The sequence below is a fragment of the Gallus gallus genome, chromosome 15, assembly GCF_016699485.2.
Source record: "Gallus gallus isolate bGalGal1 chromosome 15, bGalGal1.mat.broiler.GRCg7b, whole genome shotgun sequence".
NCBI lineage: Eukaryota > Metazoa > Chordata > Aves > Galliformes > Phasianidae > Gallus > Gallus gallus.
In genome coordinates, this window is record NC_052546.1 from 9799516 (window position 1) to 9827176 (window position 27661).

At 43.3% G+C, this 27661-nt stretch overlaps 2 protein-coding genes across 11 annotated transcripts in view; one reads left to right on the forward strand and one right to left on the reverse strand.

Moving 5' to 3' along the window:
• Positions 1-4: 4 nt before the first annotated feature.
• SUDS3 (SDS3 homolog, SIN3A corepressor complex component) lies at positions 5-22799 on the reverse strand. Of its 2 annotated transcripts, NM_001031471.1 has the most exon segments (12): positions 5-1811; positions 5088-5172; positions 8744-8849; positions 9590-9611; positions 10498-10559; positions 12594-12689; positions 16546-16702; positions 17249-17268; positions 19367-19438; positions 19556-19611; positions 20865-20934; positions 22579-22697. In NM_001031471.1, coding segments are annotated over 12 exon segments (942 nt in total). In that variant the 5' UTR covers positions 22676-22697; the 3' UTR covers positions 5-1712.
• Positions 22800-26228: 3429 nt separating this feature from the next.
• The window catches only part of TAOK3 (TAO kinase 3), a 69785-nt gene continuing 68352 nt past the window's right edge, over positions 26229-27661 (forward strand). For 3 of the 9 annotated variants that reach the window (NM_001396282.1, NM_001012523.2, NM_001396281.1), the window contains exon 1: positions 26229-26287. The gene's annotated coding sequence lies outside the window, so the exon portion shown is untranslated. Of the gene's footprint in view, positions 26437-26572; positions 26670-27023; positions 27175-27661 lie in introns of those variants that run through there. The other 6 variants (XM_046901094.1, XM_046901092.1, NM_001396283.1 and 3 more) reach the window with 3 other exon arrangements.

The following is a 27661-nucleotide window of genomic DNA, read 5'->3' on the forward strand; positions in this document are numbered from 1 at the left end:
GCTATTTACTTAATGCTTTTTATTATAAGAACTATGATGATCACTTTAAGGCTTAGTGACAAATCCTGTTCAGTACATGATCACCTTATATAAAAACCTGTCACGCACACAGAGAACGTTAAGTTATATTAAGTATGCTGTTAACTTGACAAAATACAGCCTGCTGCGTTCCACCTATCTCTGCAGCAAACATGGCACATTTTGAAGGGTGGGAAACAGCAACGTCCTCCTTTCCCCACCAGAAGTGCAGCTGTAGCTGAATTTCTAAGCACGGCAAATATACGTGAGGTCCTTCAGCCAAAAATGCAACGCATCAGCTCAGCCATAACACTCCACTCCAGATCCACGTACGTACATCAGTTACTGGGATGTGACTGCCACCCAACTGCAGCAAGTAAAAGAAATTGGAACAGTCTTTAAAATACTCTATTTATCCAGATATGAAACAGGCTAGACTGATGCTGAACAAGAAGGCAGCTAAAAGCAAAAACAAAAGATAGCTCACAAAGTAACAGAGAAGGAAAGGCAGAAATTACAACTTTTTGATCAGTAATCAAAAGGAGCACAGATTCTGACTTGCACAGAAGCTGAAGATCTCACAGTGATGCCAATGGGCTGTGTAGTTCCTGCCAATGAAGTCACACATGGTATTGGTGGTTTCAGCCATCAAGAAGACTGAGAAGAAGGAATGCCAGTCAGATCCTTAAGCACCTCAGAAGGGTGTTAATATGACTAATATCATTTCTTGAACATTTTACCTCTTGTGGTTTTGGAGGGTAAGTGTAGAAATCCAGCATTATCTCCAGTAATTAAAACACCCTCCAAAGGGAAGTGTATGTATGATGCTTTGGGGAAAGATGGCTTTAGGTGTATGCCAAAAGCTCACTAAAGCAGCTTCCCACTCTGTACCACACTTGTAGTCTTTGTATGTTCAAAGTCCAGTTAACCAAGCCTTTGGTTTATTCTCATCTGCCTATTCCAGGGAATCTGGGTATAAGACATGCTTCTTTGCTTGTTCACTGAAAGGTTTTTTAATGTGAAGAGAAATGGATGCTTTGGATTAGCCATGTGTGACTGCTTAGCTATATTAAAATCAACTCGACTTTCAGCACTTGCTAAACTAATCAGACCTTCCCAAAAAAGCCTCAGCACTCAAGTCCTTAAGCAGTTCATCCAGTAAGCTGATGTTGTATACCAGATATTACAGATGCACTCCTCAGCTGTAGCTGAAAGTTGGCAGGATTCCTCTCCTTTTGCCCGACATCCCGAGCCTTGCAAGATATCAAAGCCAAAAAGAACAACCAACCTCAGGTCTTGACAAGTAAAGTTTCTTCCATCACTCTGATTCAAAACACAAACATTATGCTGTTTTCAACATACAAGTCCAATCTGTGCACTATGAAACAACGATGAAGAAAAGTATGATGCAAATCTTCTTAAATAGTCATCCAAAATAGATATTAAAAAAAACCAAAAGCATACAGCAACCTGATGCAAAGTCCAGAAATAGTCCAGGGCAGTATTTGTGTATCACCGAGATTTCAGGACTACTGGGGATAATGTGGCCAGCCACAAACTGTCTCATAAGAGGTTATGACAGTGTTTTCTGCTTCTAAGATGAGAGTGAACAGACTGCCATTCCCCATTGGAAGTTTCTCTATTGGTTTTAATAAAAAACAAGAAAAAAAAAAGGACCAAGGAAGAGCATACAGTCACGCAGCTGATCGCCGACGAATCACAAAAACACCTCGCTGCAGCTGTCCCAGGTAGATCCTCATCTTTGTGCTGTCACTGGTTTTCCTCACCCAGATCTGCAGGACAGAGAGATGGGCAGGGGGAATACATTAGGGAAAAAAAAAAGGGGGGGGAAAAATCCCATTGTAAGTAATATGTAGCCAAATATTGCAGATATTCTTACTGAGAGATCTGAATGTCTGTTATTCAGGGTGCATGATGTTTTGGTTAATTCCTTTTCCCTTCCCACATCAGTTTTCTGCTAACACTTCTGACTTCACCACTTCAACTTTCTGCTCAAAACAGTCATTAAGAATAATTACTCTTCCCAAGCTTCATCAAGAAAGCAAAGTTTCCCTCTGCTACAGCTCTCACCAGAACCCTGGCATTAAGCCTTACCTAATCAAAAATAAGGCCCTCTAGATCCACAGATCATAAAAATAATCTATCCTGGGATTTGCTCAGACAAGTAACTATTAGTCAAGTGAAAAGCTTACTCAGATTCTGTTCAGTGAAGCATCTCTCACAATTGATTAAAGAATTGTATCTGAAGATAAAAGGGCCTCTCTTTAAAATACCTGCATGGAGGGATTCGTATGGCTCGCAGATATATAGTGCATTCCAAAGGACAAATTACTTCCCTTGGAAGCAGCCTTTCAGTGAATTATTATAAATGAAAATCATTTTTAAAGACCCAAATAACAGAAGTTTGGACCCAAACAATGGCATTTTAAAAATCAAATCTGAACAAAATTCCTCTTCCTTTTATTGTTTAATGCATTTAAAATGATTATAAATATATACATGGAAAACACAAGTTTTCCAGCTCCGAGTTACAGAGTACTTTAGGACAGAAGCCCAGTGTTTCCCACTGCAAGGGGCTGTAAAGTCAGTGTCAGAAAGTAATTCATCTCCAACTGTTTTTCTAGATATCATTAGCCACAGGCCTAATGTGGTATATTGATTTAACTATTATTTTAATTATTATCTGACCCCCCTAGGAAAGTCCTCAGTATAAAATAAATTGAATATTTGCCTGCATTTGCACTTCAGTTATTTCCCTGGAGAAATTAAAATCTACCTTCTCTGACAGCCATCCCTACTGTGACATTCCCAGTGCCTGGTGGGCTTTTCTAACCAAAATAATTCATACAACTGCAAACTGAGTGCCTATACAGAACAGTAAACAGGTGCAGAGTTTCATGTTCCATCAGAATATGATGGAATGGTACGGTGACTTCTCAAAGCTAACTGCTTCTTTAAGCTGCATTTAGTAGGAATAAGCAAAAGGAATAAGCAAAATCTGTTTTCAGCGACCACAACAGTAAAATTAGCCCTAAAATGTGCCACACCATTAAGGAGAATAAAAGAATCGAGACATTCTGAACTTAAAACTGGTGTTTTAGGCACACAATGTATTCAGAAATCAGAAGAACACATCTATTAATTCTAAAGAACTGAAGGACAAGGTGAATAGAAACAACTGTGCTCTTCTCTTATTTGGTTCCTATATTGTACAGAAAAACAAGTTCACTCCTTTATCCAACTTGCAATCAGCTGAGCTTGTTGAATGAATCTCAGGAAGAAAACCCCTTCCCTGCACCTACTGAAGAGGTTCTTGCTGTCAAAATGCAGAACCTAAACTGTTCCAAGAGTCTGGCCAATGACTTTCACCAATGCAGAAATTTGACTCCATTTCCAAGGAAATCACGTGGAGTTGTTATTTATTTTAAGTAGGGTCATCATAGCTGTGAGTGTTGGAGAGGCCTACAGTTAATTCCAAAAATTCAAGCCCAGTTTCAGAAAATTAAATTTTCATCTTCATGTGAAAAAGGAGACTTCTGATACACTGCTAACTAATTCCTTCCTTTCTCCAGCCACGTGGAACCCATTTTATGCCATAATATTATGTTGCTTAGTTAAGGCTTCTTACTCTGAAGCTTACAGACATACTGGTGGGGAGACAATCCACAGAAGCACCTTTAGTACAGCTCCTTTGAACTGACCTGACTGCCATTAGAAATGCTATCAAATTATGAACCGACTTGACTTCCAAGTGCTATCAAATGATGACCATAGTCTACCACTGGAGATCTCAAGTTGAAGTTTGCCTTCTTGCTTCTAACTCAGTGCAGGACTCTGTGAGACCATAGTTTGGCAGCTCCATTTGAATGAGCAACGAAAGCTGAGGTGCACAGAGCACTCCTAAGGACACATTCTCATTTCAGTATTCTGTTTTCATCTCTCTTGTTTTTGAACTGTTGTGATGGCCCACTGCAAGAAAACTAACTGCCATGCCTTCTCCCAGCCACCTGCAGAAAAAAACCCAAAACCTACTGTGTCACTTTAAAGTGAAATACACATAATAAGTAGCAGATTGTGTTTTCCTCAGGTTTCAGGTAAGCTGTTCCCAAAAGATTAGGAGTTTTATTGTTCTAAGTCAATAGTAATAATTTTAATCAAATTAGCAGTACTATGTTTGTAATGTTTGTTAGCATGCTACTACCTCATCTCAGTAAGCAGCCATTGAGCAGAACTGCTATAGCAAGGAGAACAGTTGTGATACAAAGCATATCCCATATGCAACTCATTTTGTTGAGAATGAAGTTGTTTCCCTTAACTGCTGAAACAAACTGAAGCCGCTTTATTGCCTGATTGAAGAGAATTGCATTCAAGTCTACTGTTTCTTTCCTCAAAGTACTACGAATCTGCGCTCAAGAAATAAACTGCTCTCGTTGCCCAACTGCTCCAACAGTCAGATTACTTTGCAACGAGATTCACATCAATCTTCAGCACGCATCTCTCTCTTCACCTGCTTCTCTAAGTCTTTATCATTAGCCAACAGGAAATTGCCTCTGACAAATGACTCATCCCCTCTATCTCCCACGTAGGTGATGAATGATGCCAGCACACTTAGCAATATACATACTCAGGTTAGCAGGAAGAATTTTCTCCCCTCAGAGGAACTAGATTTGGTGACAGTGCTTGTCCTTATTCTCTCCTGGCAACCCAATGGGATTTACTTTTATTTTGCCTTAATAGTAGCTGCATGTTCTTTTAGTAATGCAAATGGAACTTACCAATGCAGCATCAAGGAGATGCAACATGACAGCTCTTCTCACTCTTCCTGCCTGCCAAACTACTACTTGCAAAATGTAGCATCACTCTTTAGAGACACAGGAAGCCTCAAGAAGATATGTCAATTCAGTGTCATCCTATATTCAACTTCTTTATGCACTAAACAATTAAGTCTTCTCTGAAAGCAGCATCTTAGTCCCTAGCAAACAGCTGTCTACCTGCCTAAAGCAACCCACAGTCTTCCCCACTCCTGGGAGCAAGGAGAAGCCCGCTACCTCGTTGGCGCCCACAGAACTGATGACACAGCTGATCTTAGTGTTCTCTTTAGACTCCAGGTAAATGGCCTGGCTCTTGTGATACCTGCAAAAATTAAAGAAAGACAGCACGTGAAACCCTTGGCCATCCAGAGACTGCAGAAGTAAACTATAGCAAGACTGGTAAAGTCAGGATTCTACAAGTATTTGGATAGAATAAATATGAAGTCATTTTTTTCCTTCCACACCGCTTTCCCCATCTTTGCAACACAGTTGTGATCTGATCCTCCATGCACACTTGGCATTTAAATGCAGCTTCAGAATGCATGAAGCTCTCTCAGTTTGAATTCAATTCTCAAAGCAGATTACTTAAAACAGATTTCATATCTGAAAGAGGCAGGGGCAGAGCACCAAGACACAAGATAAGGCACAGACTCACAATAAGCCCATGCTTCAATAGCTAGCCAAACTAGCCTTCCACACTTAAGACACAGGATGGATTTTAGACACCAACTCTGTATTATGCCTGATAAAAATCTTACAGAGCAAATTAGATACTCAAGGATTATTCACATTTTCTCCCCACCCAAAAAAAAAAACCCAGTAGAACACTGGCACAGCAACAGATCTGAAGTGTACTCAATCCAGCTGTGTAGTCTACTGTTTTAACAAACCTTTAATTCCTAACATCATCGTATTTTGTGAAAATATCAAAAAATTACATCAAAGTGGTAGGTAACTGACTCTAAGAAGCGATGCATATCCGCAGTAAGTAGATGTGTCTGAGCATATTTTTCACTTTTAGATCATATTTTAGTCATGCTGTATATTTTTCTCAGGGCCTTTGTATGAAAGGAAGTAAAAAGCCTTCAAAATCCCAAACTGAATTGCTAAGTTTCATGGTGGTGCCTTCTTCACCCTCACCAGCTTCTGGAAAGTACTGCAAAGTGTGCTATACAGAAATCCCAGCTTCTGTTCGTGTTGCTTAGGAGAGTTCTGTAGGCAGCACCAGTTATAATGAAACCAACTGGCAAGTTAATTATCTTAATCAAGAAAGTACCAAAGTGTTCCACAGAAATAAAAGCATAATTGTATTTCCACCTTCACCCTAATCAAGATGTGCTTCATATTTGACAGGGAAATCCAAGTTGCAGAATCAGCACAGATTCTTCCAGTAACTACTCAGGATGCAAATCCCCGCAGTCTGATTGGCTGCCAAAACACATGCATTTGCATAAGCTTTACAGTTATTTCCACAACAACCATACTGTACATATGGAAGTCATCCAATAGCTTATTCCACAATCTCTCCCTGCTGGCTCATGTACTCAGAATTTTCACATTTCTTGCCAGGAACAAAAATGATAGCGTTGGCTTCCAGCGCCCCAGAAGTACTAATTACCAAAGGGCTGGGCAAGGTAATCACAAATCCAAATCCTGCAACCTTTCCACACTTGTGCCCAACCATTATTCCTTCTCTTTCATTTTAACAGAAAAGATATCAGTAGGTTCCAGGGCAATGCAAGAGCAGCATTGATACAAGCCAAGAATGGCAGTTTATCGAGCCCAAATGACCATTAATTGATGTAAGGGAAACTGTATAAGCAATTCCAAACAAGACCTCGCTGTGATAAGATAGGAATAGCAGTCCAGCAGCATCCTACCATGACATGCTGTGAGTGCTTAAGCAAGGAGAATTGATCATCTAGGTGCAATCAGAGTGCAGAAGACACCACGCAAATGAACATTCTTTGAGTGCAATCAGTGCAGGCACAGACACTGAAATAATTTCTCACTCAAAGCTTTCAGTGAGCTTCAAAGACAATGACACACGTGAAGCTGCTGCCCATCAGTAGATTTATGTTAACCACGTATGGAAAAGGTAAGATAGTAAGTTAGTTGGAGAACTCCTCAGTGAAACAGAGCTGAGCTGTCACATGCTCCATGCATGCAGGGATACATGTCAACGGAAGCAATCTGGTGAACCTCAGTAACCCCAGCCTTTTGCTGAGTTTATGTACCTGCAGGGGAACAAAAGGCATAGAATTCAACAGGAAAAGAGCTGAGAAAAAATTGCAATGGAATTTAAGTTGGCTTTCAAGAGAAAAAGTGCCAGACATCTCTTGCTTTTGCAATACGTAAAACGTCCCACTGTGACAAGCGAGACAAGCAGAAATAATTCCACTTACTGCTACAAAATGCTTTGCTAAAAGGCTGAGGTTTTCAACTCCAACAGAAGATTGAAAGAAAGCACTGCATTGTCGTGTGCAGGCAAAGCTAAAAGCAAAATGATAAGATGGTTGCTTTGTTGTGAACCATGGTTTAGGATCTGGTGGAGAGTATGGAATAAACACAAGGATAAAAAAACCTGAAAGACTAATTCCACATCCTGAAATTCCCTACACAAAAAGTCTCTGAGTTGGAGACAGGCTTTTCTAAATGCCTCTGCGAGACCTTGGGGGCCATTACTAGACTTAACCATTCACTACTTTGAGATAATGGTCCTTTCAAGGCTGCTTCAGGAAACAGAAAAAGTAGCCACCCCTGAGCTCTCACATTTACTTCTGGAGCACGTACACCAATTTCTGTTCTTCTTGTTATGCAACACTACAGTAATCTGCATGGCTTAAGATTCTAAGGAACTGTTTATTCGTCTAAATATATGCTACAGGATAGTAGCTCTACACAAAAATAAAATTCTGAGAGCATCTGCAAAGTGACAAGTAGCCTGTTCGTGTCTGGTTTACGCTTCAAGGAAGTTTAAGCTCCAGGCAGCAGCTTTTATCAGAGCTGCATACATTGAATCCTCAATGAATCTTCACTACCAGAAGACAAGCAGATGACCAGTGCACAAGATAGCTGCTGCTTAGACAACAAATTCAAACTTATTTTTAGTAAGAAAATTACAACCTCATCTCATATTTTTGAGCCAACAGAGTAGGCTACAAATAAGCATGCTACTTGGAAATTGCTTTCTGCTTAAGAAGTACTAGATTGCCTCCCTGATTATCTTGTTTTGCATGTCTCTGATTAAGACCTACTAATAAATTTTGCACAGAAATCTTATTTTCTTTCCATTTTGTGAGGCTTCCACGGCTAAACACCCATAAAACTCAAAGAGCTACATCCAATCAGCAATTCCGAAGCTGCCTCTCCTGCGTTGGATCTGATCTTTTAAGGTTATTGGGATTTGTTATTAGAAATATTTTTCATTTCTTCTGCCACCTCATGGAATGAAGAGCTGTGGTACTACAAAGCAGAGCATGCGGACTGTGAACACTGCTGGCAACAGCCGTGCCTGCAGTCACTGAACTCCTGCATCTTAGCTGACCAGCTTCGGTGCTCCACCAAACTGCAACCAATGGTGGCTCTCTTACATGAGATTAGATTTGACAAAACTATTTCCCAAAGTGTCACAGTGCACCATTTCTTTTTTCTATGGAGTCATTTTGAAGTCTCCAAACTAGTGGTTACCCCAGAAAGTCTAAGAGGTCTGAACGCTCCATTATCACTTACTTATGAAAGTCATAATGATTAATTCTTGGACGACGGAGCTAATGACTGCTCAGAAACGTTTCACCCCTGGATTCCTTAATAAAGCAATTTCTCTCTGCAGTCATTGTCTCTTCACAGAACAAGGCTCAGAATGATTAAAACAGAAATTTACCAGGACTTACCATCTTTTATCATAGTAGAGTTTTCCATCTTCTATCCGGGCCTCAAACCGCTGCGCTGGAGACTCTGCTGGTGTAGCTGGGAGGTGTTCAGGGGAGGAAGGAGAGGCTGAGGAGAGAAAAGAGACCATTTAAAGACTAGCATACGTCCACCATGCAGCAGCACATCTGACTGCAGAATCATTTAACATATCCACATTAAGCAGAAAGAAGCACAGAAAGCTACAAACTCAAATTTCCTTTAGAAAGATACTTTCTGTTGGGATGACTAATTCAACCTTGGCCTTGCTTACATAAATTGTAACATTTACCAAAATAGATCAAACAACTGAAGTGTGTATAGGTAGGTGATAAACACTACGTCCTTGGTTCTGTTTTACTGCTAATTCATAATGTACTAATAAGATAGGGTCAGGATTACTTCAGCATGTTAGTACCACTGTCTTGAAGTGAAGTGTACAGATACACTTAGAGAGCCAAACCCACAAAACTGGAAGTTCTCAGTCTTCTACCTACTTTACAAAGACATAAGCTGTCCAGAAGCATATGAATACAGAGAAAAAAAAATCTTGCTACATAGCTAGACTGCCTCATGTTTTAAATTGTCCCACAATGCTCAAATGTTTCAGACACCTAAAGATACATATCGTTCCCTTCCCATCCCCAAACTTCATAAGAGATTATGAGACTCCACAGGGCACCCATTAGCCACAGTAACTACACAAAGAACAGCAATTACACAGTCGAAACAATTACACAGCCAAATTACACAGTCAAGAAGTCTACAATATAACTCTCTGTTCAAAACAGCATGGCTGTGAACAAGTTTCAGTGCCACTGTTAACTCACCTGGTCTCTTGGGTGATTTAAGCTGCATGGAAGGAGAACAGAGAAAGTGTTAGGGATCTGACAATGGCCAAGGATGTAACAACTTCAGATGTGGCCTTTTTTCCCATGCTCTAAATGGTTGTATTTTTTTAATGTACAGTTAAGTGGCATAACAAAACCAGAACACTATGCCATAAACAGCAAAAGGTGCAGATTAGTCTCATAATACTAAAGGTCCAGAAACTGAACTTTTTCAGAGCGTTCTGACTGTCCACCAAACCAAATCCATCTGACACACTCCATCCTCTGAGTATGATCCAACTGCTCTCAGGGTATGCCAAACACAGAATGTAGATCATTAGCAAGACTTCTACAGCTGCCACAAAAGGCATGCTCCATTAACATCATCAAAAGCCTTAATGAGCAGCCTCTAATATAAGAAATCACATAAGCCTTAAAGCAGTTAGCAAGAAAGCAGTAGGATAATCACATCTAGAAGAAATTGAACAGTAAATATAGGCACTGTACCCTACCCCATTTACTCAAGTACTGTGAGACTGGGGAGAGAAAAGAAAAGCCCCCAAAGGCTTGGAACAGAGGCTGGGATCTCAAAGAAAACAGTGCTAACATCTGTTCAGCCATGCAGTGGAAGACAAAAACAGGGTAAGATAGCTTATCACTTGGTTCTGACAAAAGGTAACATTGTTAGACAGCAGTCGTTTTAATTAGGTTAATTAAACCTACTAAAATAGAAGGGAGGAGATACCCTCTTGCTAAATCTTATCTTGTGTTACTTTAGAAACCCTACTGGGATGAAACAGTCCCACATCTCAGAAAGGAACATAGGACAGACCGCTGTGTTCTTTTCAGGGGAAAACACCAGCTTTCTTTTTAAAATAAAGAAATATAACTCAAGGCAGCATCCCTACCTTATTTAGGGTTCTCAGGTCCTCCATTATTTGCTCATCCGTCAACAAGTAATTTAGCTGAGGTATCCAGAATTAAGGTTCTCTAAAGCTCTTGACAAGGCTAAAAATTAAAGGTCAATGATATTTCACTTCACTAAACAAAAGCCAGAAGGTTTCTGTAAAGTTACATCAGATTTTAACAAAGGCATTACACATCAGCTTTTTTTTTTTTTTATCATACAATTAATGCAAGTCAACCCCCACAAAGCCTCATATTTAGCAGCAAACACTACAACATCTCTTGAACTTATTCACTTAACACCATCCACGAACAGCCTTTAGCACACTGACATTTACTTGGTGGAGGCATCAAACAAGGAGCATTTTCAGTGTTTTTCAGCTTGCGTTGCTGTAGAGAACAATCTGCGAGCTGAAACACAACAGATTTCCTTGAAACTCTGTAAAATGAAGCTGAATGCCACCCAGAGCTGGGACAAAAAAAAAAGTCACCACTTCACAACTCAATAGGCAGGAATAGAGACAGGAACAAGAACAAAAAAATCCACAAAACCTTGAGAAAAATCAACCTGAAAAAGCAGGCAGCATAAAACACACCCTCATGTGGATGAGGACGAAATAAGATCACACTGCTCAACTGAAACCAACCTCTGAAACCAAAATATCAGAACATATATCAGTGTATTACAGAGCCAAAAAGTCATTTTGCATAGCTTCACTATCACACCTCCCTATTTTTCTACCCCTCCTTTTGCTGTGTCTATTCCATGCAAGGAAAAATCTCATGGCACACAATGAGAACAGTGCTCAAAGCACTGCACCCTCTTCCCAATTTTAACCTATAGCATTTCCTCAATACAGCTGTTAAGACAAAAATTATTCAAACTGTTAGCACAATTACCAGGCTGCACTGTAAGGATTTTAATTCTGATGGACTGAGGCTGCTGTATTAGGCCATGTTTGTAATGAAACTTACTTATTTCAGAGGAGATATGGACACCAACGCACATAAAGATAGATATATGTATATGTGTGTGTGTGTATATATATATATACACACAAATATAAATATATATATAAATATATACATAAATACAAATATATATATATATATATATATATATATAAAATGTGTGTGTATATATATGCGTGTATATATATACATATAATTTTTTCTTAGGAACAGTGAACAATCTCCAAGTAAAAAGAGGTTAATTAAAACTGGAGATGCTTGTGACCATCCTGCACGAACCCTGCAAGTTCAGGGTTTGATACTGCCTTCAGAAAATGTAAATCACTCAGGAGCTGCAAGATAAGTTTGTTAATCTGATCCAAACAAAACAGGTTGGGAATCTAATAATAAACTGCTGCAGAGCAAATATCACTGCTTTCCTTTCCAGGTGCATTTAATGTACACAGAAAAGGGACCTATCACTGCATATTTCCAGAAGCCAGGGAACATGTTAATTACAAAGAACAACGATGCAGGAGAGAGGGATTACCTATGTGTGTTTTTCTGTTTGGTTTTTTTTTTTGTGTTATATAAAAATAAGATTTAAAAACAAAAATCTAATTCAGAGCACAGATCTTGTTCCTTGCTTTTGCTATGCTTCTTTCCACATAAGATCTCTGAAGCCTTTATCAGAAATGGAAAACATAGTCTGATATGACAAATATGATCTTTCTGGCAAATGTTTTGTCACATCTTGAAATGAGAAAAGCTGTGGTTCACAGAAAAAGTCACTTTCTATCTATGGAATCAATCGCCTCAACAGCCATGTATAATGTCCTTTTAAAATTTCCTGTTGTGAAAAAAGTGCCACAGGAATTCAAACTAGTCTCCATGGCGTAAAAATCACCTACGTTACCTCATGACACTGTGAAGTTCAGGTTATTATCTCCACAGATCAGCCATACACTAGTTGTTAATCACACAATATACATAACAAAGTGTACTTGGGCATTTTTTTAATTAAATCCTGATTCCAGCACCTCCCATATTTTTTTCCCTGTGTGCAACAACACTGATGCACCCCGCCTTGCAGGCAGCATGCTGACTTCAAATACAAAAGCCCTCCAATGATTCTGTAGAAGGATATCAGGGGCAGGTTTCCTCCTCTTGTCTGGGATGGGAACTGGATCGTTTGGTCGTCGCCTCAGTTTCCTCGTCATGATAGGCTTCACTTCCATAGAATCTGTAGAGAAACAAAGTTGGAGAGCTGATGAGGCCACTGGGAGAAGAGTAAGAATCAGTAACTTTCTACAGAGGGCACAAGCAAAATGATGTTTTCTCTTTCACTCAGAAAATAGGATTTTCTCATGACAGCTTCTAGCATCCAAGCTGGAACTGCTGACAGTGAATATGAGCTCTCTTTTATACTAGGCCACTGTTGAACAACAGTGTTGTGATGCCATGGTTACAGCTTTCATTGTCTGCAAGTGGCACAGCTGTTTGGGGGCACTCAACAGCTCCCTTAGGTACAGGTAACTGAAGCACAGCAGTGCTATGATGGCTCAAGAAAAACTTCTCTCATGCTAACACCACATATCTGCTTCGAAACAGATCACTTAGGAGGAGTTATTTGCTAATAAAACTTGAATAGGTAGCAGCACATCAGATACAAATCAACCATTCTTTCTCACATCTCCAGTTGGAACACTAAGCAATACAGTTACTGCATTCAAGATGGAGACTGACACATGCCTGCTGGAGCAGTTTCAAACACAAACAGGATTTAAACCCAGATGATCTGAAAAAAAGTTTCAAATTATGTTGTAAAAAGTGAACTTAATTATAAAATTCACAACGACTGCTGTTAGGAAATAAGTTGTAGTTTAAGCACTGGGGAAAACGGTCTAAAATTGAAACATCTCAGCAAGTCACCGCCCCTGGAGGTGTTAAACATTTAGATGTTGTACTGAGGGATGTGGTTTAGTGGGAAATATTGGTGATAGGTGGACGTTTGGACTGGATGATCTTAGAGGTCTTTTCCAACCTTGGTGATTCTATGATTCTATAATTCATTTTCTATATTACAATTCGTAATGGTGGTCTGAACTGCTCAACTCAACTCCCAAACTCTCACAGATAATTCCTTAATTTATGAAGATAGCTTGAATTGGCAAGCAAGAGACCACATCTAAAATGCTAAACCCAACACATCACTGTTCCTTCTATGTGCTGAAAACTACTAACTCGTCTTTGATAACATTCAAACCACATCCTAGACAGCATTGATGTATATGAAACTTCCGTGGTTCCCTTTAGACACCACATGCCTGAGTAGCTCAGCACATTGAAAACACAGAATTACTTTTATCCCTACAAAGGGTGCAAGAGGAAGAACATTCTGCACATTAAGGGAACAAACATGAGAAATGATTATAAAATAAAAAATAAGCAAAAAAAAAATGAAGTGCCACCCACAAACGGTGCACCAAAGGAAACTTTGTAATTCAAAGCTGACTGCTTCTGTAGACACTAAAATCATAAGCTACTGTGTCAAAGGAAGCCCCTTCTGGCCATTTGTGAAGTCTGATTTACAAGAGCCTCAAAAAGAGGGGCTCGAAGCACTTACTCAGGGTGATATGCAGCCATGCTGAGCCTTTTCCACCTTCTTAAAAAAGTTCTTTGAAATGAGCTGTTACAAAGCTGTTATCTGTACTCCTTAAAATTTGAACAAGGATATCAGTTTATCTTAGCAACTTGTATATAAAATTGCAACAAGTCAGGTGAAAGTCGGTACCACATCCATTTCTAGAGAAAAACACTTTGAAAGTCTTCCATTCGCCATGAAACACGTGAAGAGCTTTGAGGTTCTTGAGATTGGTGATAACTTGAAGTCATTTTCAAAGAGCTGCTGAAGTACCAACAGGTTTCACCTGAAACACAAGCTTACACAAGCCTTAACAGCTGAGAGCCACACAAGGCAGTGCTCCAGGAGGCAGCAGCTACAACCTACAGAAACTGAAGCGAGTCCCGACGCTCACAGACCAGCCTGCTACTCATCAGGTTGCCAACCTGCATTCTTGCACATGCTGAGCTCCTCTATAGGTTTTAGAAATCACTGAGTGCACACAGGTTCCATTGTGCTTCTTTCCCAGCCTGCCGTATGCATTCATGATGAAATCCGCTACTTCTAAAGGAATCAAATTGCATTTCTGCTGGTCTGGAAGGAGGGAGATAAGAGAGGCCTAGCACACACACACAGAATGAATCACTTCTCCACAGTTATTTACATGCCTTTTACCAGGGCTGTACCTGATGAAATAGCTCATCTCTTCAGGACACACAACGCTGGGGGAGATATTTCCCAGAGGAGAATGAATCTGTTCCCCAAATCAGACACATTACCCTGAATACCTCTTTTTACACCTCCTCAGTCTCCCTTTCGCTCTGCAAATCCCAACCCTGACTTTAACAGCTGTCCTGCCTGCTGATGGAGACACTGGATTCCTTCAGATCCTTAGAACAGTGGTGTGCAGATTTACAAAGGCAACATCTACTCAGACCTTGATCCCCTAATGAAGATCTACTTGCAAGATTAGCACTAAATGCCAGCTTAGCAGTGAGGAAGCCCAGGCCCAGACTGACAATAACAAAGTTAAGGCAAAGGCAGAGTTTGTAAGATCAGATAAACCCATAAAAACAAACCTAAAACAAATAAACTACCACCACAAGATGTTTTCCAGACCAGATCAGCCTTAATGCTTTGTACAATATCACCAGCACTCAGGCATGTCCAAACAGGTTTTATTTCTTGTTTCTGAGCACCAATTAAATTATTAGCTTACGTAACGCTTGTAGATGCTAAGAAAGATATAAAAGGTCTAATTCATGGACAGACCTCAGCAACACAGCCAATATCGTTCATCCATAACACGTGGGAGTTGCTTCTTGTAAGGAAATCAGATCAGACCTTTGGTTCAGTACCAGAGCAGCACAACTTGTGAAGGAGGCCAATCAGCCCTACCACTCCACTGAGTCCACTACTGACGAGAGCCCTGACAAGGCACCAAGGGTCCCAAGTGGTTTCATAAAAGAAATTTGTCCACTTAGTGCTCATTTTCCAGAGTCTGGACACAAAAGCAGCTAACTGAAATCAATCTGCGTTACCAGGTTTAAGTAGCACATTTTAACCTTTGTTGTTTATCTTCTTTTAGCTTCTTAACCACCTGCACTATTTAAAATCTGGTACCACTGGTCAGGTCAATATTGTGGCACTTCTCAATAGTTTTACTGTTTTTACTGAACTTCAAGAAGCCCTTTTTGTCTGCATATAGAGTAGAACATTATGAGAATACGTTTCATATCAGCCTAATGAAACAGTACAAACATATGGTAGGCATTCTCCAGAATTCTGTAATAAAAATGATTAAAATGCCTTAGTTCCAACTGCCATCCCAATTTAAGGAAATTACCATAGAACGGTAGAATCTTCTGAGTTGGAAGGGACCTTTAAAGGTCATCTAGTCCAACTCCCCTGCAGTGAACAGGGACATCTACAGCTCAGTCAGGTGCTCAGGGCCCAGTCCAGCCTGACCTTGAACGTCTCCAAGGAAGGGGCTTCCAATCATGAGGAAAGCCACGGTATATACGAGTCAACTAATTAACTCTGTACAATCTCACATAAGAAATACTGTTCTACAACAGTATCTCATAAATCTGTCTTAAAATGAAGCTATGAATCTAAACATATGAGTTTAACTTTCAGGAACGAGTCCAACCCAGCATCCAGCACAATTTTATAAAGTCTAGAAATCACAAGAACTCAGTATCTGTTCTTTAGAAAGGAGAAAGTGAATACGAAAGCTTCTGCACTCTGCTCCTTCATTGACACTACTTTGATTTACGTGTTAATAATGCAGGTCACCGAATTTTATTACAAACTACATTCTCCACTAAAAGACCACCAATTTGTGTTCCACATCAGCTGACATTTGGGAAGTTTTAAAGTCAAGCTGTCAGTATAAACCAGCACGGTTTTTTTTAACTCTTTTTTTCTAAGCAGTAGTGAAGTGGAGAAGAAAAGTGACAGATCTTGTTTTTACCTCCTGTTAATTCCATGGTTAACTTTTCATTCTCAATCATCTTCTTTTTCTCTTCCAACTCCGCAATCAAATTTTCCTTAAGCTCAATTTTCTTATCTTCAAACTCCTTTGCTGCTGCCTTCTTTTCCTTGACATAATTTTTTTCCACCTGATCTGTCTAATGCAAATCAAAAGATAAAAGAGTTAGCTAAAGAACCAATATCCCAAGTCAATGACTTGGCAACACCTTCTTTCAACTGCTATGCTTTCATTAGCTCTTCTGTTCAAAACTATAGCCACTTCTGCAGATTATCAACATTTAAATAATACAACAGAAAACCACCTGAAATGACTAAGGAACCAGAACTGTTATCAGCAAAAGAATTAATTCTTTTTAAACACACTTTAATGGTGCATACCCTATCAAGTCTCTAACAGAGAGCGCTTCAGGTTTATCACGTATCACCCCAAGCAAGCTCAGGCAAGCTTTTTAAACCACCAAATGCACATGTAGCATACAGCAATTCAAGAAAATGTGCATTTTTAATTTTCTTTTTAATGACAGCCTGGAAGTTACTGTAGGCAACACAACAGTATTCTGTGCTTAACTGTAATAACACCAAAGGGGGAAACAAAAACTGAGAAAAAGTGCTGGTTGATGAAGCTGCAGGTTTAACCCCTTCCACCTACTTAATGTGTATTCTGATAAATTAAGAGTACTCACTTCCAGCTGGAGGAACAGCTCTGAAAGACAAGAAAGACTCAACTTAGTAACTTAATTCAAGTTTTCTACAGCTGTTCAATCACATTTGCAAACCCTACACAGCAGTAAACCATTATTTCCAGCTCAGCTACTACGTCCATCAGTACCAAGTATATAATCCATCCTTCTTTCAGTCATAAAAATAAATCAATTCCAGATACAAATTTTCCAGATAGAAGCTTGAAACACATAGCTAGATGTATGGTTGGCAAAAATTGACAGTTTAGACCAATACTACGAATTTCAGCAATGACTCATTCAGAAATAATATTGCAGCAGTTAGATTCACCTGTTTAACACAAGTGCCTGATTTCAGGCTGCTTACGCCTGAGAAAACAGGCAAGAAAGCTGCTATATATCACTGAAGGTTTAATTCTAACATATTGCACTATCTTAGTTCAAGTCAGACAGGATGAGGCCAATGGATTCCTGGGTGTGAAACAGCCCTACTGATTGTTTGTGCAATTCCTAATAATTGGACATTAAGCAAGTCTGCATGCTTCTAGTGCTTCCTGGAGGGCACACTGCACAGGAAACCTTTGCTAAAGATAGCATCAAAGAAAGCAAACTAAGGCACCTGGTCAGTCCTCAAACCACCACATTTCACCAGTGTTTTAACCTATGGAAATATCTGAAATAGTGAAAACTTCTCTGAAACATACTGAAGCCTATTATCTTTACAGAAGATAGGAGAAGCATCCATGTCACTTTTTAAAGTGCCATAAAAGACAAGATAGATGCCCAAAATAAAAATTAAGCCTTTTGTTTGCAAAGGCCCCTAACTTCTCAGCAAGGAAGGCTGCCTGCTCTAGTATGAAATGTGGAGGTTGGTGGTCCTGCCTGTGGCAGGGGGTTGGAGCCTGATGATCCTTGAGATCCCTTCCAACCCAAGCCATTCTATGATTCTAAGAATATTTCCATTATGGAGGTAATCATATACAGACAAATCTAAATTGTTGCATTAATACCTGAATTCTCAAAAAAAAAAAAAAAAACAGAAACACAAAAGCAGAAGGAATAACCTCACTCAATGTGGGAAGAATCAACACCAAAGCCCATTCCTGTAACAGTAGGCAGTCAGGTTTTTATCCTCATTCAAAACTAAGCACAATCTGCCCTCCTCTGGAAGAAAGGTGCTGCTGCAACACTGCTCCTTGCCATACAGGGATACAAGTTAGCAACTAGTTTTAATTTTACAGTAACAACCCATTATTACTAGAATGCCCCGCTAACATAGAATAATTTAATCTCAGAAGACAGATTTCTGCTTGCAAGAAGCAGCTCAATTTACTTAAATTCCTCAAGCAAATCCTTTACTATCCCAAAGCCTTTTAGAAGACAGCTAGCACTACAGAAAGGCTGCTGTATATTTGACATCATACAACTGCTCTGACTTTTTCCACAGTATAATGGGATGTATCTGACTTTTCTACAAAAGGTCCCTTCTTCAGTATCTAAGATTAAGAACTACTGGAAAGAGAACAGGAAGAAAAGCAAGCAAAGAGATCTGATTTCCAACCTGTTCCTCTGTGGTAAAACAATAAAGGCTCTCAGAAGGGCACTTTAAAATAAACTTGGGCCCTTGCCTCTGAGACAGAGCCAGAAGATGTAGGCAGCCCATTTGGTGTCATGGCTGTATACAGTCTCATTTGCAGCAGCAAATCCTCTATATTCGTTGTTCTCAAGCACATAAAAGATTCCTGAGGAAGCATGCAGCCCTAAGGTATCAGACAAGCTGCACAAAAGAACAAGCCTATGTGGAAGACTGTAGGCATAATGGCAGATACAAATGAAACACTTTCATTTGTGCTATTTCACACAAATAAAGACTAAATATTTTATTGGTGTTTAGAAAACACTCTGCAAAAAAAAACACTGATGGAGGGGTGGGTGTTTTCAAGAAAGATTCCATCATGTTTCATGAAGTCAATAACAACTACACCCCACCCTCAGAGCATGGAACCCTTTGCTCCAGCAAGTTCCTATCTTCAGTGAAGGGTTACCTCCATGTTTCTTCTGGCGTTACAAAAACTGTAATGCAAAGGTGTATGCAGCATCTTTGAAAGAAATACAGCTTACCAGCATTTCGTATCCTTTCTTTGTACTGCTGGTCCAACTTTTTCATTCTTTTCTGATATTCCTGAAGAGTACCTAGAAACAAATTGTTGATTTAAATGGCAATTTAAATTTTTCTTTGTATTCAGTTTTCTCTAACAGCCATACACTTCTTGAAACACAAACACAAAGCTATCCCCCTTCAAAACTTACCTTCCTGCAGCTGCTGCAATTGCCTCTTAAGAGATGCCAGTTTGTCCTGATACATCCTGCAAAGACAGAGACCCTTACATTGAATCACAGAATCATAGAATGGCCTGGGTTGAAAAGGACCACAATGCTCATCTCAATCCAACCCCCTGCTATGTGCAGGGTCACCAACCACCAGACCAGGCTGCCCAGAGCCACATCCAGCCTGATTTCGAATGCCTCCAGGGATGGGGCATTCACAACCTCCTTGGGCAACAACTGAAAAACAAGTCAACGTGGTTTGTTTCATCATCTGCTTTGGTTACAGTGTGTTGACGCTGAATTAAAAACTTTTTAGAAGAACTTCAAGAGACAAACAAGTAAAAGGGTATTTATCCTACAGATGAGACATTATCACTCTGTCTAAAAAAACTGTCAACTCATCAGTTTTACGAGGCATTTCAAGTCAATCATTTCCCTAAGAGTTTAGCAAAAACAAGACTTATTTCATTAACTTTAAATGTGGAAACCTATAATGACATTTAGAACTACACACACCAGAAACTTTGCAATAGAATCATTCTGCCACTTTATCAAGTCTCAATATTTGTGTATTACTTTCCTACTGATAAAACAGAAGGCATTTCCTCACATAGACCTTAACATTCTGCATATATGTATATATATTATATATATATATTATGTATATATATATGTTATTACATACACATATAAAACTTTTCTCAGCACACACATCATAAGAAAAAAGCAAACCCAAAACTAAAACCAAAGTATATTCCCAGTGCTGTTTTAGACTTGCATTTCCTTTCTCACGTATCTGTGGCTTAACATAGGCCAACTCTTCCTGACCTGTGTGAAAAACCACACTGTTGCCAGTAAATGAACATAAAACGCTGCAAATACATCCTAAAGTGAAAATAAACTACCTCAAGTGTCCAAAAAGTTAACCCTCCCTGGCCAAGACTGGCATTCAGCTGCTTAAGTAATTTTCACAGACATCTTGCTTTTTGCTTGGCTCGTATCAAGTAGATTCTTTGTTTTCTGTAAAGGATCTGCCTGCAGAGGGATTCATCTGCAGCAAAACTGAGCTGCTGTGTTTCTTTGTTCAAAACATCGCATTGCTTCATGAACTGAGAAAGTAACCGAGAGGAAATATGATTACATGTGCTATTATACTGAGATGCAGTTTTTTAGCCCAAATCTTGGTCCAAAACACTGCAGAGCTTTATACAAAAACAAGACATCTGCCCCCAGCCCCCCTAAAAGGGCAGCAAAAACGTTACCTCACTATTTATTAGAATGGGCTACTTACTGCTCTTTCATTTCTACAAAGTCTTCCTCCTCATGTTTTGCCAGATCAGTCTCGCTAGCATCCTCAGTATCTAAATGAGGTAAAGAATGACTTTATTAAAACTAAGCAGGATTAAAAGAACATAGTAAATTACTACAATACCCACACTTGGGCAAATACACAACCAGACTGGCAACTGGAGAAATAAATTCAGAACTGACTTGAAACATTTCATCTCTTCCTTAGCACCACAAGTTACCCCATGTAAGCCCACCAGCAGATTTACAACACAGCTTCCACCAAATTTAAGCAGCACTGACTTAAGATACTCCACTGATTTCTTTCTGTTAGTCTCACAACTCTAAAGTGAGATGGTAACACAATCTTAGGACCCTGAAGGACATTTCCCAAGCTTCTGCTTATAGCTTCACCCAGGAAACAATGACTGAAGGAGCTCTGATTCAGAATGCTTCTGTATCTTGACCTGAAACACTGCAAGTAGAGAGCACTATGAGTAGATGCTGTTATGGTTTACCACAGAGGTTGCACTTAAGATAACAAATAAATTTGTTGCTATAATCTGAAGTTGACTTCTCAGCTACACACTGAAATACTCTGTCATTCTCACAAAGCAAAGACAGGTGCTAATATACAGATCTTACACACAGCTAACAAGAACTATAGAATAAAGCAGTACTGCACTGCTAGCTTTCAGCTACTCCTTTGCAGCTCTGTTTTCTTGTGTAGCCAAGGGTGAATTCCATTTTCTCTCTAGGGGTTAGCTTCTCCAGGCTGGAGTTACGGTGGACAAGGTACAGCTACACAGCCTGAACTACAGCTACATCTCCCACATACAGACAAAGGCATCAGTCTTGACAAAAACCTGTGAAAGGCTATGAACAAACACCTTAAACTTTATTTTCATATTAAGATAAAATTCAACACAGAGATATAACTTAAGCTTTGACTAGAAGAGAAATATTTTGGTAACCAAAAAGCCCTCCATACCTATTTTGTTTGTACACAGCCACTGGTATCACGTATGCTGTCAGCCCTCATAGAGACCTGCAGACGTGGCTCCAGCTCCTTGTTCAGAAGCATGCAGACACAACATGACAGCAGACTGGGGCTGGCTCCCATCCAGTCTGACACTGCATACTGTCAGAGGGTCATTCCTCATCTCCCTTACATGTCATTTTATGCATCCTATGCACCAGGATACTCTGGATTTTACTTTGGCTTCCTCTTCTCCCTTGTTTTCATGGCCTCACTACAAAGCCCTCTCCCTTCTAACACCTTCCTGGCCCCTAATTCTTACAGGTTCCACCCTTTCCTCTACCTGACCTTCCATCCTCCTCCTACCCTTTCACACCACGGAAATACAAGTGAGCTCCATACACCAGACCTCTCCAGCCCTTCTTACCCTACTGCCCCAATTACAACCCCGGACACCCAAAATCCCACATCCTCGGTGCTCTCCTCGTTCTGACTCTTCCCCACTCAGGAAAACCGCTCCAATTCCACCCCTCAAAACGTCTTTACGTCTTTTTTTTTTTTTTTTTTTAATTCTTCCACAGGAAACTCCAGCGATCAGACGAACGAGCCGTTGTTTCCGCAGCATTTTCCCGCAGCTCAGAGCCCTCCCGGCCCCGCTTCTACCCACCTCCCAGGGAGCGCAGCCCCGGCCCACACGTCCCCTCCCGGCCTCCTCCAGCCCCGCTCCAGCGCTACCCACCCTCGTCAGAGTCTCGGGCCCGAGCGCTCCGCTCGCCGTCCTCTTCCTCAGCGCTCTCCAGCTCCTCCTCCTCGTAGTACTCGGGGCCGGGGGGCATGGCGGGGGTGGGTGCCCCGGGCGGGGCGGGGGCGGGCGGCGTAGCGGACACCAGCCCGGCCGCGCTCATCGCGGCGGGACGGGAAAAGACGAGACGCGGCTCCGCCGGGCGCTCTGGCAACAGCGCCAGGACCCGCGCGCCACTTCCGCTTCCGGCCGCCCGAACCACTGCCGGATGGACGCGCGGCGCTGCAGGCGAACGGGGCGGGCACCTAACAGGGGGCCTGATGGGGTGGGGGCGCAGGGCGCGGTGGGTTGCCGAGGGGTCACCGGTTCGAGGCCCGGGCACGGCGTCACGCATGGGGACACGGGTTCGAGCCCCGCGGAGGATGGAGAAGCCGGACCTCTCGAGAGGCTCACTGTCACGTTCTGCCACCAGCTGCTATCACCGACACTCTAACAGAATGCCCAGCAGTGCTGCTCCTGCTCACCACGCAGCTGTGCCTGCCCAGAGGGTGTGGGCTGGTCCAGTGCTTGCACAGCTTTCCTGCTGCTTTCCTCCGTGCAGAAAAGCCTTCCTTGTTCCTCCATGCTTTCATCAGACTACTCCATGCCAATCAATAGCAGCTTTGCCAAGACAGGCATCCAAACCCACTGCAAATGGTCACAGACAGGTTATCCTCCAGCAGGACACTGCTACGATCTGAAGGACCAGGGTGTGGGTCCTGCAGTGGGATTCACACGCAGGGACCACGTTAAATATGTGCCCACAGTGAGTGTGAAAAAGCCTCGTGCTGCTGTTTCAGGCCAGCTGTTTCACTGTGCCCTTTCCCACAGCTGCACATCACCTGGGAGGCACTGACCGATCACAGCCGTGCCTTTAGCAGAGCTGTGCTGAATGCTCACCTGGACATTCCCCACACGCACGGCTTGTTGACTCACTGAGACACCATCAACAGCAGACCAAGAAGGAAATAAAACAGAATTGGTTTTATCTAAGGAAGGACTCAACTCAAGGCGACTGCAGTGCTGTTTAAAAGGAGTTAAGGCAGGGGGCACCAGGTCATACCCCGTTCTGAAAAGAACTGCGGTAGCACAGCACGTGCACTTTGCTTTTCAGTAGTTCACCCAAGACCTGTTTGCACTGACTGACAATTTTTAACTTGGAACACCCACACGAAGCATGCATTAAACCTTTTTACGTAAGTAAATATTGCCTTTTACAGGAGATGAGGCTGAGATGTGGCTAAACATCAGTGCTACTGCAAGCAGCTCCCAGATCTCAATGTCCCATTGGGGGGCACTCGACTTGGCACACCAGGGGTGTAAGTGCTGGAGCCACTCACCACCCCTTGCTGCCGATCACATCGGTGCCAGAGCCATCTGCATCTGGACAAGCAATCCTTCCGCAGGGCTCTGCCTGATGCAGAAGAGCTGACGGGGCTGCGTGTGGCCACAGGGTGAACAGGAAAGGGTGTGGTGGCTGCTGCTACATCCCAGGAGCTGCACCGCTGGGGCCGTGCTTGGACTGCTCAAGTCGCTTCCCCATCTTCACACAGCTGCAGAATTAGAAGCAGCACACTGGCTAAACCCCCAATTTATTTTCCATTTCCTTCCTGTATCTCTTCCACGTGTCCACACAGTTCACCCATCAGCTCCCCAGTCAGCCTTGCTCGTGCTGCTGTGGATAGTGATTGGGTAAACACAGCAAGGCTGAGCTGGGGCTGCCCTTCCAAGGTTAATTCAACTCACATTACACTGCCTCAGCACTTTCTGTTTGTCTGAGGCAAATTTACCCTTTAGGAGAAGCTTGCACACAAAGGGCAGGTGCATTCACTAATGTGAGGGCACAGAGGAATCCTTTGAACAGAAGGAGCTGTGTACAGAGAATGAGTAAGGAACCGGATAGAGTTGCTGATGCAAAATGTTTTTAGCTCATTCTGTGGTCAAAACTGGAATCTCACTTGCTGCTTGCTCCCTCCACACCAATTCCTCATGTTTAATATTAGCCTTCTGGAGACACCCTATACTGTCATCTCTCAGGCATCCAGTGGAAACCCAAGGGAGGAGGTTCAGCTTTAAGGAATGCCATGTTTCCCTTACAAATGCAGAAACTTAACTATCTACACCCCAAAGAGCTATCAGGGAAAGTTTAAACTTCTTTGTCAAGCTGTTGCTCTTGGCTCGTGCTTTCATAAAAACTGTTTTTCTCATCACAACTCACTTACTGTTTGACATACGTTCACTCAGTCTGAAGAAAGGTTTCTGCATCCTGCTTTGTCAGCATCAGCTATTTGCAAAGCAGCTGACACAGAAGTCCTGGTCTTTGTGCTTTTCTTTCCATTTGTAAGAAACGGAGAAAAAAAGCTACAAAGCTCAATCTTTGTAAATAGAGAGCACAGCAACATGTTTCTTATATGAGATAGATAGATAGATACCAGAAATCCTGTAATACTGGCCTTTGAAGAGCAGAACACAGCTGCCATAGCCTGGGATACGTTGCTTTCAAGTTTCCACACCTTTAGTTTGAAACGGCTGCACCATGAGGGCTCTGGATGACAGCCCAGCAGCACAGCCAGCAGAGACACAGCAGCACGTGGCTGCACGAGGCACGGGCAGAATGCAAAGCTCTGGACCTCCAGCTTTGTCTGTCAGCAACATGCTCAGAGATCAATGGACAAGCCCGTGTAGGTCTCTATATTTATAAGGGAAGGAGTGTTTGCCTCTATATAGGAAACTGCAAAGCATGGCAGGAACAGCACTGTATCCCCTTACCCTGTCTCTCTGCTCTGTTCTCTTCCTAATCCAGGCTTCTCAGCCACAGCCAAAGCTGCTTCTCCTCCAAGGCTGTTCCCTCCTCGGGCTGTGCAGTCTTTCAGCCCCACAGCTCTCCCCTCTGGATGCAGCCCCCCTTTACCAAGGCTTTGCCACAAGGCAGAAGCTGCTGCAAGCCCCAGAGCCACTTCACGATGGGCCCTGAAAGGTCCTCTTGCACACCTGAACCTGTGGTGGGCACGAAGCCACCTCCACACACACTTGGTCCCCCTATGGGTCTGAAGCTCACAAACACACCTGTACCGCACAGGCCGTCTTTCCTCACGCACAGCTGGGCCTATAAGCCTGAACATCCCCCCCAGCACAGCCCTGACCCCCTTACAGGCCTGCCTTTCCTCACACACACACCTGCCTCCCCCCAGCGGCTCGCAGCCCCCTCCCCTCACACCCACCCCCGGCCCTATAGACCCGAAGCCCCCTCTCACCCCGGAGGGCTCCCTCCCCTCACACCCCCCCACCCCCCAGGCTAACACCCCCAGGGGAACCAATCGCCCGCCGATCTCCGCCGCCCCCCGCCTCCCTCCGGCGGGGCTGCGCAGGCGAACCAGTCGAGCGCCGAGCGCCCCCCGCGATCGATAGCCGAGGCGCCCTCAGCTCGGGCCGGGCCGCGCAGCCGAGCGCCGATGCCACTCCCCCCTCTTTCCCGCCCGCGGCGAGCGCGGCGGCAGGGCGGCGAGCCGAGCGCCGAGCGATTGGCCGCGCCTGGCAGCAGGGAGCCGCGCCCCGGGCGGCGGCGGGGCCGTGGCAGGAAGCGGCGGGGCCGGGCCGGCCCTCCCCCCGCCCGCCGCCTGCTGCCCGCTCCGCGCGGACGTGGCCCGCAGCCGCCGGCCGGCACCAGGTGAGAGGCGGCGCGGCGCGGCGGGGGGCCGGGGCTGCGACGCCGGGAAGTTAGGCGGGGAGAGTCCGGAGGGCGCGGTGCCGCCGTTGTGCCGCTGCCCGGCTCCGCTCCGCTCCGCTCGCGGGTTTCCAGCGTTCATCAACGCTGCGGTGCGTGGAGCGCCGCGTCCCGTTCCGCTGGCGGTGCTCGTCGGTTTAATGCGCGGAGCCGCGCAGCACGTGGGTGTCCGTGCGGGCGGTGCTGGCGGAGAGGGCTGCGCTGTTCTGCTCGCAAACTTTGTTTCCTGACGTGAGCACGAGAGACTGACAGCTCGCTGCTGCGCGCTCGTCGCTCCGTGCTGCCTGCGGGTGCTGTCGGGTCGGTGTCCCCTCTGTGCCCCGCGGTGAGTCGTTGTGTGTCAGCGCACAGCCCGGCGGAGCGCTCCTCTGCCGTCGGGTTACACGGGCTGCTCTGCTCCCCTCTGCTCTGCTCCCCTCTGCTCTGCTCCCCTCTGCCCTGCCCCAGCCGAGGGCTTCCACGTTGTCTTGTGGATGTGCGACACGGGGAGTTGGGGGGGAGTGGGGGGGGGTGGAAGAAAGGCAGCCAAAAAGCTGTCACGCTCGTTGTTAACAGGCTACTTCCTTATTTGAAGGCCGTCGATCCGAGCAGGGTGATTTGATTGCCTTTGGCTGAGCGCTGTGCAATGAACGCGCGATTGCGTTGCTGCTTCCGAGCGTCCTCCCGGCGCTGCCCTCTTATCGCGGGCTGCGATCGCCCGTGTGCTTAGCTTTCCTCCTGATTCCTTTATAAAGCGCTGCTCTCGGACCTGTAGGTTGCCTGTGGATGAGCCATCTTAACGAAGGAGAGGGGATCTCTCTCCCCGTGTAACCTCTCTGAGCGTTTCACAGGTAGCAGACGTTCAGGCTTTCTCATTTCGATGCGCATCTCAGCGCACAGAACTTGGCTGTACGGCACGCGCTGCCTAAAATCATCACCGGGGCTGCGTGTCAGGAGCTGTAATCTGTGTGAACCTCAGCTCCTAATTAATGAGGAGGAAAGTTGAGATAGAAATTAAGGTAAATTAATGGGGTGTGGTCTTCCATCTCCGGAGCTATTGAAGGGTGTTGGAGATCGGAGTGCCCTCCTCGTTAGTTGTGATGCTATGGGGGCTCCCATTGACTCTTCCTAAAGCCCCGTCCACAGCACTAAAGGATCGCACCTCCAGCACGACCTGTAGTACGTATTCCCTTGAACTATCCAACCAGCCTTTCGTTTGCCAGAAGTATTAAAGATGTCTTTAAGGATCAGTAGCTTTTGCTCTCAGCTTGCAAAAGCCAGGAGTGCTGCTGGTACGAATAGATACATAGAGAATCCAGAGAGATTTTGCCCAGGCGT